Source organism: Rhinoderma darwinii, chromosome 6 (assembly GCF_050947455.1).
Source record: "Rhinoderma darwinii isolate aRhiDar2 chromosome 6, aRhiDar2.hap1, whole genome shotgun sequence".
In the NCBI taxonomy this organism is placed as follows: Eukaryota; Metazoa; Chordata; class Amphibia; order Anura; family Rhinodermatidae; genus Rhinoderma; species Rhinoderma darwinii.
This window is the reverse complement of record NC_134692.1, coordinates 46,824,860-46,842,385: the sequence shown is the minus strand read 5'-3', so window position 1 is coordinate 46,842,385 and position 17,526 is coordinate 46,824,860. Positions and strand designations below refer to the sequence as shown.

The 17,526-nt window shown below is 40.2% G+C and overlaps 1 protein-coding gene across 1 annotated transcript in view; it reads left to right on the top strand.

Moving 5' to 3' along the window:
* Positions 1-17,526, top strand: part of SPAG16 (sperm associated antigen 16) — a 776,986-nt gene that overhangs the window by 64,595 nt on the left and 694,865 nt on the right. Inside the window, exon 9 of the mRNA XM_075829642.1 lies at positions 6,544-6,686. Coding sequence (XP_075685757.1) covers positions 6,544-6,686 — 143 coding nt within the window. The remainder of the gene's footprint in view (positions 1-6,543; positions 6,687-17,526) is intronic.

The window sequence follows — 17,526 nt, the reverse complement described above, 5'->3', positions numbered from 1 at the left end:
GCCTCATTAGGACAGTGCCGGCTGCTTCAGTCACAATTCTGTAGCTCCCCTTCAATAATTTCTGCATGTTTTCTAAGGGCACTACGGATTATGATCTTTAACAGTAAGTGCAAACAGGGGCTTAAAGGCTATGTAAACCTTTTGAGCACTTTGTTTTATTATTTAAAAAAAATAAAAACTTGTATTGAGTTTTAGGCATTTTTTTAATTGTTTTTTTATTTAAAAAAAAATATATATTTTTGAGATGCAGCTTCTAGGTATCCTGGATACATAGACACGGTATCCTGTGCTCAAACCCGAATCAGTCAGTTCAACCAGACTGACTGCTTTGGCGACTGCGGGTTTTGCTTGTCTCTGACAGGCAGCATCCACCGGTCACACTGCCTGGTGACCGCATTCCACCAGGCACGCTGCCAGGCAGAGACACACCGTGCACGCTGTCACCTAATCCGATCTGACAGATTCGGGTTTGAGATCCAGGATACATAGAAGCTGTATCTGAAAAAGTCCACATTTTTTTAAATACCAATTAAAAAGTTGCTTAAAACACCGTAATACATTTAAAAAAAGGTTTACATAGCCTTTAACTGTATGCGGTGAAGGGTTTACGGTTTCACCTGGGCCCTATAACCTAAGAGGTCCTAACTGCGAATTGGCCTCATAAGGAAATTAGTGCTTATTACTCTGTACGGTGATATCACTGTCACGGGGCGGGGTGTGGACCCACTGGGCCGTTCCGCGTAGAGGAAAGGCAGCTGGCCAACCAGGTACAATACAATGTCTATAGTCCAGAAAGGGTACAGCAGGCAGACACCCGGTGGGTGTAACACAGTAGATGCAGCGGAAGACACAACTCGACTTCAACTCTAGACGGCACAGGGACACGGTAACACAGGATACAGGGTACAGGCAGCCGGAACGGGTAACACTGGGAACTGGAAAACACTAGGAGACCATTTGCAAGACAAACTAAGGTAACACAACAACGCTCAGGCAATGATCAAGAGGGCAGAGCCCTTTTTATAGTTCAGTATTTTGGGTTGATTGCAGATTCACTGCAACTGGACGCGTACTGGCCCTTTAAGGATGTGCGGGCACGCGCGCCCTTCGGGAGACAGTCACTGAACCAAGAAGTGAGTGCCAGCGTCTCTCAGAAGGGAGATGCCGCCCAGAACTCGCACGTCCATGGCCGCGACCGTCAGAGGGTAAGTCTGAACGACGGTCCGCAGCCATAGACGTTACAATCACACTGCATTATACTTGTGATGCTGTGTTTATTATCCTAGTTCTGGGATATCTCCATCTTTCTTATCCCAGTTCTGGAACATTATCCCTGTTTTGTGACATCACTGTGTATTATTCTCATATTGTGACATCACTGTGGGTAATAACGCTTTCCTATAAAATTACTGAGTTTGTTATTCCTGTACTGCAACTCCAAATCACATACAGTAGGAAAGCAGGGTGCACAATCTAATTTAAATAATGAAAGAAAAATAAGTTTTATTTTATTGATCAAACAGCACTTCCACACAAAAGACAGGTTTATAAAACACACAATTTAATCCAGGGTGTATCCCATGATACGGACACCACCTAAGGCCCTGTTCACATCATGTTTGCCTTCCGTTTGGGCTTTCGTTCATGTTTCGCCAGAGGAACAGATGAACAAAAAGACAAACAAAGTATAATTTCTGTTTGCACTAAGCTATTGATTCCGTGAAAAAGCAAAGACCTAGCGGAACAGAGGCAAACTGAAACCAAAATAATACCATTGAAATCATTGGTATTGCAAACGGAAACTATACTTTCCGTTTCTCTTTCCGTTCATCTGTTCTTCTGACGGAACATATGAACGAAAGGCCAATGCTGATGTAAACAGGCCCTAATACCCATACCCACATATAAACTGCTCAAAATAAATAAATACATTCAAATTCATATAGTATAAATAAATATAATTTGATTCACTAAACATATAAATGAAAATAACAAATACTGTATAAGATAAAAGGAAAGGTAAGTAGGGGATTTATTAACCCAAGTGCAAGGAACCTAATATTTATTAATGAAGATGCAACATAAATAAATCTACAAAATAAAAATCATTATATACAGACAGTGAGTCTGACTAAAAATTATACTTTGCCATAAATAGACAATGCATAGAGGACCAATGGGGGAGGAGTCCCAATGCATATCACTGTGTGTAATGGTTTTCTCAAGGGAGGGCTCATCTAACTGTATTAACAAACAGAGTTGGTAATCTTTTGCCTCTCCCCCCTATTTGAAGAGAAGGGGGCTGTTTTGTGAGTACACGTGTAACTTGGTTTTAGTAGGGCATCTTGTAAGTGTCCTCATTGTGATAAATATGCACTTTTACTGGAATAATGCTTTTTAAAACACTAAACTAATGCTCACACTCTACTTGCAAAACAACTCCGGGATCGGACTGAACAATATACCCCATGTCCTCAGGAGAAATGATGGCTGTCTCGTACATGACCCGAATGCTACCTCACAGATATTTAATAAATACTTTTTCTGATTATATGTGCTCGTGGCTACTCTTTCCGCAAACCCCACTAAGAGAGGTGAGCTGCTTGGGAATTTTCTTGGCCTCATGATAAAAAGTAGGGTGTAAACCGGAGTTGTCACTTCTCATTATGGCACTGTCACTTCTCCTAACGACACAATGACCAGTGAAGAGATAGAGGAAGTTCTTAAGAACTTACCTGGAGGCAAATCCCATAGATATGGTGGCGAGAACCCCAGTCGGGTGATCTATCTTATTAATGCGGTTACAAGAACAGAAGACATTTCTCTTCTCAGAAGTTTGGCTGCAGATCGCGTTCTATCGACTGGGGTGGCCATTCATGTTTTCAACCATAGAGGCATCTGGCATCTCAAGTCCTTTTGTTAAAGCTCTACAAGGTCTGTACTCAGTCTTCAGCCACGATCAAGCTCCGCCATGCATCTTTACGACCTATCCAAATTTAAAAAGAATACTTGGCAAGATTGCCCTCTTTCACCCTTGCTGTTTATTCTCTGTATTGATCCTCTGACAGCAGCCATTCGTTGTCACCTGGATATCTGTGCAGTTCCGATTGGGGACAGATAATTTTTAAACAGTGCAGATTCTGCCATACTCAATTAACCAACTTACACACCACCCTACCCAAACTATGCTCTTTAGCATGATAGATTTTAGTCACCTATCTGTTTATAAAGTAATTACAAAAAAAACAGAGGCCGTCCTTTTTAAATGTGGCACCCCTTCAACTTGATTCTCTTGAAAGTAGTTTGCACTAGCAATGGCATTTGACTTCCCTTAAATACCCAGGCATTCATCTAACTTTCTCATATTTTGGCCTATATTTACTTTGCCTATCCCTATACCAATACAAGACCTGAAGGAGATCCATTTAATTTGGACCCTGAAAGCTGCATAGAATAGCTAAAGAGGTATTTCTCGCAGGTAAATCTGCTGGAGGCCTTTGTTACCTGATGTTAAGTGTTATTGGGCAGCTCATCTGCGGAGAATTCCCGATGGTCTGCACTTCCTGCGTACACCAAATGGATAAACATGGGCAAAACTCTGGATTGCTCCTACTCACCCTAAACTTCCTTTGGTCTACATCCCACTCCATGCCGAGAATGGCCCTATGACTTTTACTAGAGGAAAATGGCATACTTGATCCAAAAGATTCCCTTTCTCCTCCATTCACTCCACCATGACTTCAATCTGTAAAGAAACGTTTGAATATGAATGAACGGCTAATCTGTCACATAGGCATATAAAATACGCACATATTTTAAAAACTTAACATGCACTACTTTCATCTGTTTTGCGAATGAAAAAAGCTCATCAAATTCTATGGAGAGTGGTTTAAAATATGGATGCATCCACATTTGGTGTGTATTTGATCTGTATGTCATCAGTATTGCATCCGTTTTTCAAAGGGACTGTCTTATGTAATTCAATTATGTTCCTAGAAGGCAGCCCATCAGTATTATGGATCTCTAATACTGATGCAAAATCATCCGTAATATGTCGGTATTACAGACGTTTACCGTTACACTCGTGTGACATGGGCCTTCGTTTGAGAGAGGATTATTTCGGTATGCTGATGTAGTGGATTGCAGGACATTGAATTTTCTTTCCATTGATTCCCTTTACTCCACCTTTTAACTTACACCTTAAGTCTAATTTTATGTTCCATAATCCTTTTATTGTTGTAACTGTTATACTGTTGCACATGATACAAAAGCAAGCTGACCAGTGCTATGATGCCAGTGCTATACAGTGGTACTAATAAGCTCTTTAGTACACAGCGTTCCTGTTGTGGCAAGTCGGGTAGCACACATCTGCTCTGTTAAGCTCAAGAGTGATCAACTCATGATATCGTTAGACCCCATGCACACGTACGTGCTTTTGCGGCCGCAATTCCCCCGAAAATCCATGGGAGAATTGCGGCCCCATTCATTCCTATGGGGCCATGCCCACCACTGTGGTTTCCACGGTCCGTGCATGGCCCAGGAGCCCGGACCGCAGAAAGAACGGGCAAGTCTTATTACGACCGTGTCCAGGCTCATAGCAAATAATCGCTGCGGCCATGTGCACGGCCCGCGATTTGCGGGCGGCTTGCGGGTGACACTCTGCCCCCGGCCAACATGAAAATCATGGCCGTGCACATGGCTACGGTCGTGTGCATGAGGCCTTACTCTTGGGCAGAGCTGGTCTCCATACTGTGCATACAGCCATGTTCTCTAGTGCACCAATATTTAAGAGATTGCAATCTATCAGTTCATTAGGAAATAATGACATATCTGAAGCCGAATGGACTTTGTGAATCATCTAAATGTATGGAGGGCTTGGACTTTCCCTACAGTGCCTGTATTTACCAAAATTGTTCATTTCCAATATTGGCATAATTTTCCTTAAGAGAATTACACTTTCGTGCTGCCATAATTCAGAGCCCAAAGCCCAAACCAACTGTTTGCTTAGCAGTGCTTAGTCTTCACCGCTCAGTAATTTCTCCTACAGAGACTGCGACACTCTTTACAAATAAAATTTCATTCCTAAATGCCCCAGGCTTTCTATCGCTTTATTAGTGTTCTTCCTATTTGTCAGATACAATTTTGTCTGCACCAATAGTAAAGAATCGCATTGGGCAGTTGATTTGACATAAAACTGTTCTAGCTAATAATAATTAAAATCTTTGAGCTATTTCACTACTAATTCTAAATTTTTCGGAAATTACAAGCAGAAATGTGTTGTCCAACTCGTTTATACATTTTGCACATTAGATAGTACTATAATACCCATTTCAGCCAGGGTTTGTTTTAGTGATGGCTATTTTAATGTTGGTTGCTTATGAATTGGGAATAATTTATTGTTAATAGAGAACCTCACACTGAATGTCCATGATAAATCTTGCCACAGTTTGTAATTTTATTTTTCCATAAGTGTACAATCATATACCTTGTTATTTAAGTACAATTTACTGTCTAGTTCTGGGCCCCCAATTGAGCATATTAAAAATTGGTAGGGTTGAAAACAAAATAAAACATTAATACTCACCCAGCCTCCACTTCCCCCGACTCCACTTCCACCCTGCCACTTTAGAATGAGTGGACATGCACTGGTAAGTGACGTCACAATCTATGCCACCGGTTCCATTATCTTATATTTCAGAGACTCTGCACACTATTGAATGCAAATATAATAGCAATTCGATCACACAACTTTTCATAGCAAGTCAGAAAAAGTGGGAAACGTTTTTGGTCAGCAGACCACGTTCAAACTATCTGACCGCCAGAAGCCGGATTCTATAGTTATGCAGGCATTCGGAAAGAATCTACGTAATCACGATCATGTCTGCTGATTGAAAAAGTTTTCCGCTTTTTCTATCCTTCTATGAAAGATGTATAATTTGGATTTAAATAGTCATTTTATTTATAATTCAAAGTATGCGGAGTCTCTGAAATATATTGAAAATGGGTTAGGAACCTACGACCTGGGCTATACTATAATTTTGTACCATTCACTTAGTGTGCTGACATCTATTCCAAGCGTCAGCAGTCTCAGACTATCGCTTTTCCCCATTTAGCCACTGGAGGGAAGCGATAGTCTGAAAGTTATGGCTACATTTTACGCCATGTCTACCTCCTGGATTGTTCTAGTGGCTTTTTAGCTACTATGCAACTTTTTATAAGAACAGTTTTTTTTGTTTTTTTTTATTACCTTTTTTTTATTGTACTTTTTTATCCACGCGGACCAATATGTTTACTTCTTTCCACCAGTGTTTAGAAAATTAATCTGCAGCAAAGTATTCTTTGCCAAAGTCTCATTTAAAAATTCAGGAACCAACATACAAAAAAAGCAATGTATAATTTAGAAGCTGCAGTCTTTTCTGCTTCTCATTTCACACTTTGCATTTTCTTTGTTCCCTTTCCTGCATAACATTGTGGCAAGATTAGAAAAATGTTTAAACATATAACATAACATTGACCTTTTATGACTAAATTATGCTTTTGTAGATGACGTCGCACCGAAGATAGAAGATGGTCCTACTCAGAAATCAATTCGGGAGGCTCGGGAGAAAGAACTTTTACAGGAAGGGGTAGCATTATACAATGCAGAGAGAGACCCAAATAAACAAATTGGAAAGACACACCCTAAGGTAGGACAACTAGAAAAGCATCTCCTGTATCAAAATGGTCTTTGCTGTTATTCAACACAAACCTCTAAATTCATATTGGAAGTCGTTGGTTGACTTACATTAGTGCATACCTACAGCAGATGGAGAACTTTTAAAATGTGGATGCAATCCACACAACAAAGAAACCTTAACACTGCTTTATTTTTATTTTTTTGTCTTTTTGAAAACTACATTGTGGAAATATCTTCAGTGTTTTGCTTATTTGACTAGTATACGTTCTTTATACTTTGGTCTAACGGGAGAACACACTGATTTACATATACAGTGAAACCTCTTTGAGACGACCACTGAAAATTGCATTGAAAGTTCTCTTCTAGGGTGGTGGTTTTCTCAAACAACATGGCCAGTATTCATAATATGTGGGGGAACAGAAAATCTGTCACAAGAAATCTACTCTGTATAAGGGGGTGGTCATCGTAAAAAAGGTGGTCTTCTGGAGAGATTTCACTGTAATATGTTCCTCTTGTTGAGTGGCCATTCAGGAAGTACGATTTCATTCACAAGAAAAGTACTATTCAAATATCTTATAGAGACCCTAAGCAGATCTTCTTCAGGCAAAATCTATTTTCAGAAACTAAGTTATATGATTATTTGTAGACCAAAAAAGTTTTATATTTTCACCAGGAGGTATTTTGTACAGGTGCCTCTTCTTCTTTTTTTTTTTTTTCCTTCTTTTTTCATTCTTTCTTCATTCTTTCTTTCTTTTCTATGTGAGAGAATTGTTAAAGTGAAGCTTCCCCTTTGGAGTCTATTGATAGCTACCAATTCCGTAAATAGCCATAGGCCTACCTACCTAAATTAAAAGCTATGAAAACCTTTTGAAGGCTTTTAGTTTAAAAATAAATAAATACTCACCGAGACACGCAGGATCCACCTGTTATTGATTACATCTAAGATATGAACTTAGATATGATAGATAACAGCTGGATTGGACCCGCTGTCTCCGAACCCATCAGTCCTGCTGACCTGACAGATTCAGGTTTCAGTGCATGATTCAACTTCTATGTAGCTAGGATACATAGAAACTGTATCTGAATAAATAACAAAGTTGCACAAAACACTATAATACACTGTTTCAGTAAAAAAAAAAAAAAAAACATCCTTCAAAAGGTTTACATAGCATTTAAAGTCTGTGGGGAATTTCAATTTCCTTGTGCTTGCCCTGCAAGCTCCTTGGTCGTCCAGTATAGTTTCTAGAAGTCCATTTGTAGAATAAAATATACAAACATGAGCAAAAAGGCATGGCCCACACATCCAATTTTTACAAGTGTTCTATTGTTGCGAAGCAAAAATACAAAAAAAAAATGAACATGAGGTTCCTAGTATGCATTTTTATCAAACTGTACGAGCCTACTTGCCACTTTACGACAACCCCTTTTAAGTGAGTCCATACTCTATTAGGTGCAGTATTGCATGGCAATCAATGCCGCCACAACACCACACCTGCCATGGCAGGAACCCAACAGCTCACCCTGCTACAAGGCTAAGCCACCTTGGCTCTGGGCTACATCCCCCTTCAGGCACAGCACTAGAGCAACAGGGACCACCACAACCATGTGTACAGATTTTTTTTTTTTAAAAAGCCCACCGTGCCAATTTTTTTGAAAGGATGCTTGTAGCAGTTGTCTGACAATTGATTGACAAATGTGGTGCGACTGTATCTACATCCCCTTTGGCATCAAAAGTAGCAGACCTGACCCTGTGGCTTGACCGTTGCACTCTATACAAGTCAATACTCTTGTGCCAAGCAACTCTGATACATGTAGACGTCTTGCTCTAACCTGGAACCAAACTGTGTGTGGTTTATGTTTTATTTGCTGTACCAGATTATTACCCTGTAAATCAAGCACAACCTATACATAAAAGATAACCTTCTTGTTACGGTTAAATGAATGAGGGTTAGAATGAAATAGATTACATTTGGAATAATCCACCAGTGATATAAAAGACTTACAAATTATTTTCTGACTAAAGAAATCTGCGTATGTACTCGAGAGATGTAATGAACAAGACTGTTCTGAGGGATAATTACAAATAAATCAATAATTAATGGTTCGGGAATGTGTTAATAGGTTCATTATGGTGATTCACTGTTACTTCCAAGCTGCATTCGCTTCGAAGTATAATAGGAGAGATTACAGCCGGTTCTCAGATACTTCTAAACAGTCAAGAATTATAGCTTTGAGATGATGTTGCAAACCATTATTAATTCAGTTCGTTTACAATACTTTTGCTATAAAGCTGTCAGAAATAAGAGGGTTTCGGTTTGCTCTTGTGTCCACAATGTCAGCTATTTTATATTACAATTGTTTTATACTGTTACATAGATAACGTAAAACAACATTTGCAATGCTGAAAATAGCACATCCATGAATAAAAAGTAAAATTACCACTTTGAGGGTGTGGAAATCCGGTTAGGATCTGGATCCTTTTTTTTTTGTGTGCGCTAGTTAATATAAAACATACAGTTAGGCAGTTACACTAATCAATAATTCGAAAAAAAAGGATGCAGTTTATGGTAAGTAGACATATAGAACATTTTTGCCTGCCCTATATGCCCAAAATGTGATGAGACGGGCCTTTTCTCAGAGTTTTCTAGTAATTCCTAATTCATATGCACTGGGGCCGCACAGTTGTTCTTGTCTGCAGAAATGACAAAACGGAAACAATGTCATTTTTTCCCTGGAACATCATGCCTGAAGTGTAATCGCCCACTATGGAGCCTTACAGAGGATACACCACGCCTCTGGCATGGGCCTACCTTTCACACGGGTGCAACTGCTTAGTCCTGATGCTCAGTTTATAGGGACTACATCCCTTTTTAATACATCACCACTTGGGATGTAATTACCTGTGACATCACTAGCTTTTCAGGAGCCTTAAAGGGGACACATCAGGTAATATTAATGACCTTGTTAATTTTGACATCATCACCCCCGAGTTAGAGCAATTATATCACTGATGATGTAATGTCAGGATGGGGACACAGACAGGTGAGCCCTAATCCACCTGCCACTCAGTCCCTGCCTACTTGCACAGCCCGTCCTAGGCGACGGCGTACAACTGGGCGACGGTCCCTACGCTGAATATGTGCACGACAGACCAGACAGGGTACACAGAAGCAAGGTAAGTTGCCCACGGCAACACCGTGAGCAACAGAGTAGTGGACGAGCCGAGTCAAACCAGGAGTGTACATGGTAACAAATGCAGAGCAGGAGAATAGTCAGTCAAGCCAGGGTCAATATAAAGCAGAGGTCAATGGTAACAGCAGAAACAGCAGAGCCAGGAAACAGGAGAATCACAGGCAAAGGACAAGCAGCAAATGAAGGTATAAGTAGACCAAGGGCGGGAGCTAGAACCGTCTGGCCAAGCTGCGATAGGCTTTCCCACTCCTCAGCCTACCAGCCTGAGTGGTAGCAGATCGAGTCACTCTAGTAGACCTAGGAACAGATGCAGGCTGATTAACCACGGGCGTCGACACAGAAGCTGTGTCAGGCAAATCCTTTACAGATGACGTCAGATAAGATAACTGTGACTATCATTGTTACTTTTTTTTAAGCAATATAATAGTTGAGTATTATTTAGGACTACACTTAAATGGGGTCACATATTCATATAAACTGTCATTTCAGCATCAAATGTGTGACAGCAAAAATGACTCCAATTTTCTCCATCATACAAAACCGGCATAAAAATGTCTCTCTGCTGATGAGTAATATGAGGTGCTTGTGGCTGCTATTTGGGTTAGTCTGTTTTCAATAATTTTTGTGTTTTAAAAATGTTAAAATTATTTTTATATATTTATATTGCACAATGTCTGACACTTTTTAACAATCTTCTATCAGCAGGGTCAAAACTGCATAAAAAATAATTCAGACATGCGTTTTATGTTTGAGGCAGAGATATGTGCTATTTTAAGGGATTACATTTTTTTTTCTGCCATTAACACGTTCTTCGTTCCCCTGAATATTTTGTCCATGCACATAATTAAAATGTACAGTGTATATCCAGTGGTGGATTAAGTAGACCATAGGCCCTGGGCTGTTCCCCAAACTTAGGCCCCCATCTCCACCGCCGCAGTGCCTCGCCATGTCTTTAGTTAACACCACCTTTCTGTGCTAGCATTGACAAATAGATGTTACGATCTCCCCTTGTCAAAGGCCTGTGTCCCTACATACTAACAGTCTCCAACCATCGCTGATAGTATCTCACTGTGTAGGGACACATCCTCTTGACAAGGGGAATGGTAATGCCCATTTGTCTATTAGTCCTAGGCTACATGAAGACTTTTTGTGGAATACAAGGATTTCCTATAACAGATGTGCGGAGAGGTGACCGATTTCTCTATAAATGCGGTCTTCACAGATTCCAGTCAGTCTTTTTTTTTTCTCATTTCTTCTCCATCTGGTCCAGAGCTCCTGACTACTTCTTCCGGACATAACCCATTTCTGTAGCTTTTGACACTCCGATGTCTTTGGCTCCTCTCTTTTCCAACATTTCCGCATGTGTAATCGAAGATAAAATTCTAATGGTGCTACACACTATGCCCCTAAATATAATCGCACCATACTCTGCGCCCCTGAATATGATGGTACAATACACGGTGTCAAACACTGTAAAGTAAAGCACCATACATAGAGTGCCCCATGTAGATAGTGTCCCCAACACTGACCACTGAAAAAAAACACTACATGCTCACCTGTTCCTGCACCGTCCTCCAGCAACGCAGACCTGGTCTCTTCTGACTAGGCCTCATCCAGCAGAACGACGCAGTCGCGCCTCCTGCATCGTTGGTAAAGTACCGAATGGCATGGAACTGATAGTTCCTGTGCATCGCCAGTGTTAAGACTAATCAATTGAATGCAAGGATGTGGTTCTTGGTCCCACTTCTCCCCGGTTCGGAGAATGGGTTGTAACATTAACAACCAGTATGGGAAAACGAGGGTGAACCGGCCAGAACCCACCTCTGCATGGGGCCCTCGGGAGTCTCGTGCCCCGAGCGGCCGCCCGAATCGCCCATATTGTGACCGCCATAGTGTAAATCACAGGATGCAACCTGTAGGCCATGGTCCTAATGAGGGGTGCTTTTATCTGTTTATGGGGTATACCATACTGTCAATTGTCAGATATACTGGCAAAACGAACATTTCCAGATGCTGACTTGGATGAATATTTATCTACCATCTATAGCGATTAAGTGAGGTGTGCGATTTCCACCAGTTTCAGTTATATGGCGTCAATTTAACAAGGTATTACTAGTATATAGTATTTGAAAGGTGTTTTCTTTTATAGACCCGTATGGCATATCCACAAGATATGCCATAAATGTCTGATTTGGTGGAGGTCCTCCCCTCTTGGACCCCACGTACTTCGAGAATACCATAACTTTTTTTTCTCTGGTGGCTTGGATGTTTCTGTAAGTTAAATAGTCTTGAATGTAGAGAGCTGCCTCTCCATTTACTCACCTCCAGGATATGGCAGCTGCCTTGCCCGTGAGAACTGAGTTCAGGAGATCCCGATGGAACCCCTACCTTTTTAAAACATCTAAGGCATGTCTTTAGGAGAAAATGCAAGGAAGTATAGGTTGACTACTTAGAACTGTATAAACCGGGAAAGTTTTTTATTTTTGCTATATTACTTGTAAAATTACAGATTTATTTTTTTTCATTTGAATAAACTCTTTTCCTGTTTATACAATTTTTCAGGTAACAAGCTAGTTCACATGACCTTACAGAGAAAAATAAAGCCTGAAATTTTCCAGATTTTCACAATGGAAACCTTTTCTCACAATGAATCTAGATTTGGCCTATGCAGGGAGACTAGAAGATAGAAAAATTGTCGACTAAGATAGGAAAAATGTAAGCAAGACAAACCACAAATAGATCGATATTTCTTGCCGTGCGTCTCCTCTGGGATCTATTATATAAGAATAGAAACATAAATTGCAGCTTTTCACGTGGCTGTTAAGTATTGCTATAGGATTAATTACCCAATTATCGACTGGTATTGTGAATCTTGGGCCAAGGCTTATTACGTTTTAGTAACGGCTATGAATAGATTGTAATCTTTTTAGGATAATCAATATGTAATTTTGTTTCTTTAGACAAACAAAATCGACCATACATCATAGCCTTCTGTCAGTTGAGTGAGTTCGCTAGTATCTTCCAGCGGACAGTGTTGCATAGTATAAAGTTACACACCTTTTTTATGTATCATGTTGAACTTTCAAAAGAAAACACACTGCAATAATTTTAATGAAGTGATTACAGCAAAATTTCAATAAAAGTGTTGATGCAAACTGATTTCTCTCTTTTTTAATAAGTTGCTGCAAGGAAAATGTGCAGGTTCATTAATATTTCAGTTCCTTTATTGCATACGGCGTTCCTACTAAATGCTGCTCATTGTTCTACATTTAGTGACCATTTTAATGGGACATAATACAGCAGAGGGACATAATACATAATACAGAGAGAGGAAGCGGATGCAGACTTAATGGAGAGTTGGCCACTTATTTGCGGGATTCTCTCCATTCTAGTCTTTGGAAGTTATGGAAAAACCCTTTACCTTGCGGAATGGAGCTCAGGGGACAACCATTCTCCAAATAGATGAGGATCCCAGAGACGGGATCGTCGCCTATCAAATTTTTATGGTGTATCCTGTAGATATTCCACAAGTAAACTCCTACTTGTATTCAGGTTTATTGTAGTACTTACAGTCCCGCAGAATAAATCCTTGTCTAATCAGGAACTCATTAGGAACTAACCAGGAAGTGGCCGGGAGGCAGTGGAGCAGAGTTAACTAGGACGGGGTTTAGGGGGCCTAGTTCTAGAGATAGGTGTGGGACCCGCATCTATTGGACTTTTATGGCATATCCTGCCGTTTTGAGGCAGTTTTTTTGGACCAGTTTTTTGAGCCAAACTCAGTAGTGGACACAAAGGATATGCATGAGTCTTTTCTTTATACCTTTCCTTCCTTTTTGGATCCTCTTCTGACTTTGGCTAAAAGAAAACCAGCCAAAAACTGCATCAAAACTGTGTGTGTGATCCTTGCCTAAACCAGGAGAATTAGAATGAGCCTTCATCATTTGGTCATTAGTGACCTACAAAAAGCTACAAGCCCATACAGTCCACATGGCGGCACTGACTTGCTATGTCAGCAAACTGCCTCCTTTTTTTGTCCTTTTCTTGCTTTCCCAGTCTATATCCTTTAGGGATTTTGTTTTCCCAACATCCATTATTATATTATCGATTTACCTGCTAGAATTTGGCACCTTCACTTGAATAGTATTTGACTTTTGCCTGTCATTTGCGGCAGCTTTGCGTAACACAGCACATGGTGTGATGTTCTGCTTACACAGAATGTTATAAGATGCCTATGAAAATACCTGTATAAGTGTTTCATTACATATATTTAAATGAAACCACAGCACCTGCTTCGGGCATTCTAAAATATCCATGGCGAGTGTGCCAGGTGCAATCCAATTAGGTGACAAACTATTATTTTCTCACAAAAGATAGCCGTGTAGGTGTGATTATATTAGAGCTTATTGAAGAGAACATACTGGTGTGTCATTTTCTAAGAAAAAGAGCGAAGAGGAGGCCTAAAAGATTTGTCATTGTGATTGATGGCGATGCCTGGAATGAAAGTGTTTTTCCCTGATCAGGCATGTTTCATTCTTTGCTCAGTGGAATATCCTCTCGTAGTTTTAAAGAGACGCTGATTAAAAGATATTTTACCGGGATTATTTAGAATGTCTGCCATTAATTAGAGCAGATTTAGCAATACAGATTTTCAAAAAGCTGTTCCGAGATTGCTGTAGTATTGTAGTGACATTTTTAATTGGAATGAAGGTCTTTTCTACCTTTTGGGGTTGTCTACAATAACTGCGACTAATCAAAGCCTGTACTCCGGGAGCTCAAAGATGCATTGATTTTAGATTCGTTACTTTAGTATTTTTTGATTCAAAGGTGTCCTTCAGATTTGCTTTCTGTGGTCGTGTTTGTTAAAAAGGTCCAGTGCAAAAGTTATTTAAGGTGTGTGAGACAAAAGATGTATAAAAGAGGACCCATCAGCTCTTCTGACATGTCTATTCTAGTAAACGCTTGTATTCTCCATGAAATCGCAATGCTAAAGCGTATTTTCTCAGAACTCTGCATTGTGCCGTTCCTCTGTTATTCCTCCTGTAAATGTATAAATTGACAACTGGGTGTCACCACTTTTCAATGGGGTGTTTATCTACATAATCTGACAGTCAGGACTAAGTGGACAGTATTAGTGTGTAGTGACTTGCCCCATTGATAACGGGGATGATAACACCCAGTGGTCAATTTATTCCTATTCTAATAACCGGAACGGCACAGAGTTCTAAGAAAAGATGCAAGTATTTACTAAAATAGACTTGTAAGGAGAGCTGACAGGTCCTCTTTAAGAAATATTGGGAGGTTGAGCTGTAAATAGTGTTACAAACTATGAAACCCATTTATTGCGGTATGTTCCCAACTATGGATTGCCACATGCCTCAATCGCTGATGTTTTATAAAAATAACAGTTACTCTAAACTTTTAAAATAAATAAATTATACATTGAAGAAACTCATATTGAATTTTACCATGGATATAAACCTACTGAATACATTATAGATTTATCAACTACAATCAGTATGGTGGTATTCGCAGTTTCCTAGAAGCATTAGTAGATTGGCCGTAGGAAAAAAAATAGTAGTATCTCTGACATTCATGTTCAGATACAAGTAAATAATAATAATGAAAAAAACAACTTTCTTTGCCTTTAGAAATGATCTAGTGGTTCAGCTCGCACTGGACTTGTCTGGTGCACGAATAGGGTCCCAACACAATCGTGATGAACAAAATTATTCGGTACACAATGTTGTAGTTAGAAGAAAATCTTGTTTTATTAGAAATATGCCAATGACTTAGTGCAATGGCGCCATTACTAGCGGCTAGCCGCAACTAGAACCCCAAAACAAGATTTTCTTCTAACTACAACATTGTGTGCCGAATACTTTTGTTCATTATAATGAAATAATCATTCTGCTGGGTATAATGACAACTTGCTGATTTAAAGGTGTTGGTCCATAAAGGACATTTATGGCATATCCACAGGATATGCCCTAAATGTCCTATAGATGCGGGTCCCTCCCCTGGGACCCACACCTATCTCTAGATCGGGCCCCCTAAACCCTATTCTACCCTTCTCGGTTCTCGTTTCCTCCTGGGCCACTTCCTAATTGCCTGGTTGGAAATTACTAAAGCAGCGTACACTGTTTTCCGAACTCCCATAGAAGTGAATGGCAGTTACGGGAACAGTGCAGCCCGCGTACTACGCTTCTTCCGTAACTGCCATTCACTTCTATGGGAGTTACGGAAACTGCATAGCTCAGCGAGCTACGCTGTTTTTCTGATTACATTGTCGGAAATGACGGGAGGCAGCGGGAACCGAGAAAGGTAGAACAGGGTTTAGAGGGCCCTGTTCTAGAGATGGGTGCGGGCTCCGGAGATGGGACCTGCATCTATCTAACATTTATCGCATATTCTGTGGATGTGTCATAAATGTCCCTGATGGGCAAACCCCTTTAATATTATGTTCATACAGTATATTTTTAACCGACTTTAATTACTGACCAAATAGATGAACAGTAAGGTCACCAAGTTAATTTATTAAAGGTATTGTCCTGGATTAGAAAAACGGGTCTGCTTTTTTTTCCCCCCAGAAACGAGAAATTTGTCCATCGGCAGTGTCTGGTACTGCAGCTCATTCCAATTCAAGTGAATTGAACTGAGCTGCAATACCAGAGATGGCCATGGACCGATGGGGGCTGATTCTAGAAAAAAGAAAGCCGACCAGTTTTTTTTTTTCTAATCCTGGACAACCCCTTTAAACTTATTAACCAATTATTTCTGTTGTGTCCAGTAAGATGGAGGGTTACAAATAATGTTGCGTCTCTGTACAATTGATTTGGACCCCCCTGCACCATACTTTGAAGTGATTTAAATATTGGACAAACTGTATCGTGGACAAATACTCTTTATTTTCTCCATCAAATAGAGAAGTATTGTTTTGCATCGTTATAGATGAGTTTTCCCAGAAAAGAATTGTATGATATGTCGTAAAATCTAGACTGGTGGTTATCTGACATCTGAGAGCCCTACCAATCCTGAGAACCAAGTCCGTCTTTCTTCTTCTTGTAGTGAAAACATGGTTGCGTGTGTGTGTGATTTACCTACTTTAGAATGAATCAAAGTTACAGAAACATACAAGTGCTCTCATTCACATTCATTTCAATGGAGAGGAAATGCACACCGCACCTCTTCAACTGTGGACCATGATCCACTTGTAGGTTTCCTTATGTAAAACTGCAGATATCACATCATGATATTTCTGTGAGTCATGCCATAAAAGTCTTAAACTGGCCATACACTTGATAACTGCCGGCTGAACGATCGTTCGGCCGACCGCTATCTCTCCTGACTTCCCCATACACATGTACGCACGGCTCGACCAAGCGTTCGTGTGTTTTCAACAGGGAGACTTGAGAAAGCTGCTGCCCGGCTTCTCTATTTGCAAACAAAAGCATTTGACATGTTGAAATTCAACACGCTCCTCCGACCCTTCGCTCCCCCGTCATCTGCCATTGAGGAGAGTTGGGACGCCACCGTACACATTAGATGGTTGGCCAGTCGTGCCAAAATCTGCAGATTCAGCCGACAAACATCTAATTTGTATGGCTAGCCTCACGTATACTGTGTTCTTGTTAATACCAATTAAATCTGTCCTCCATTAG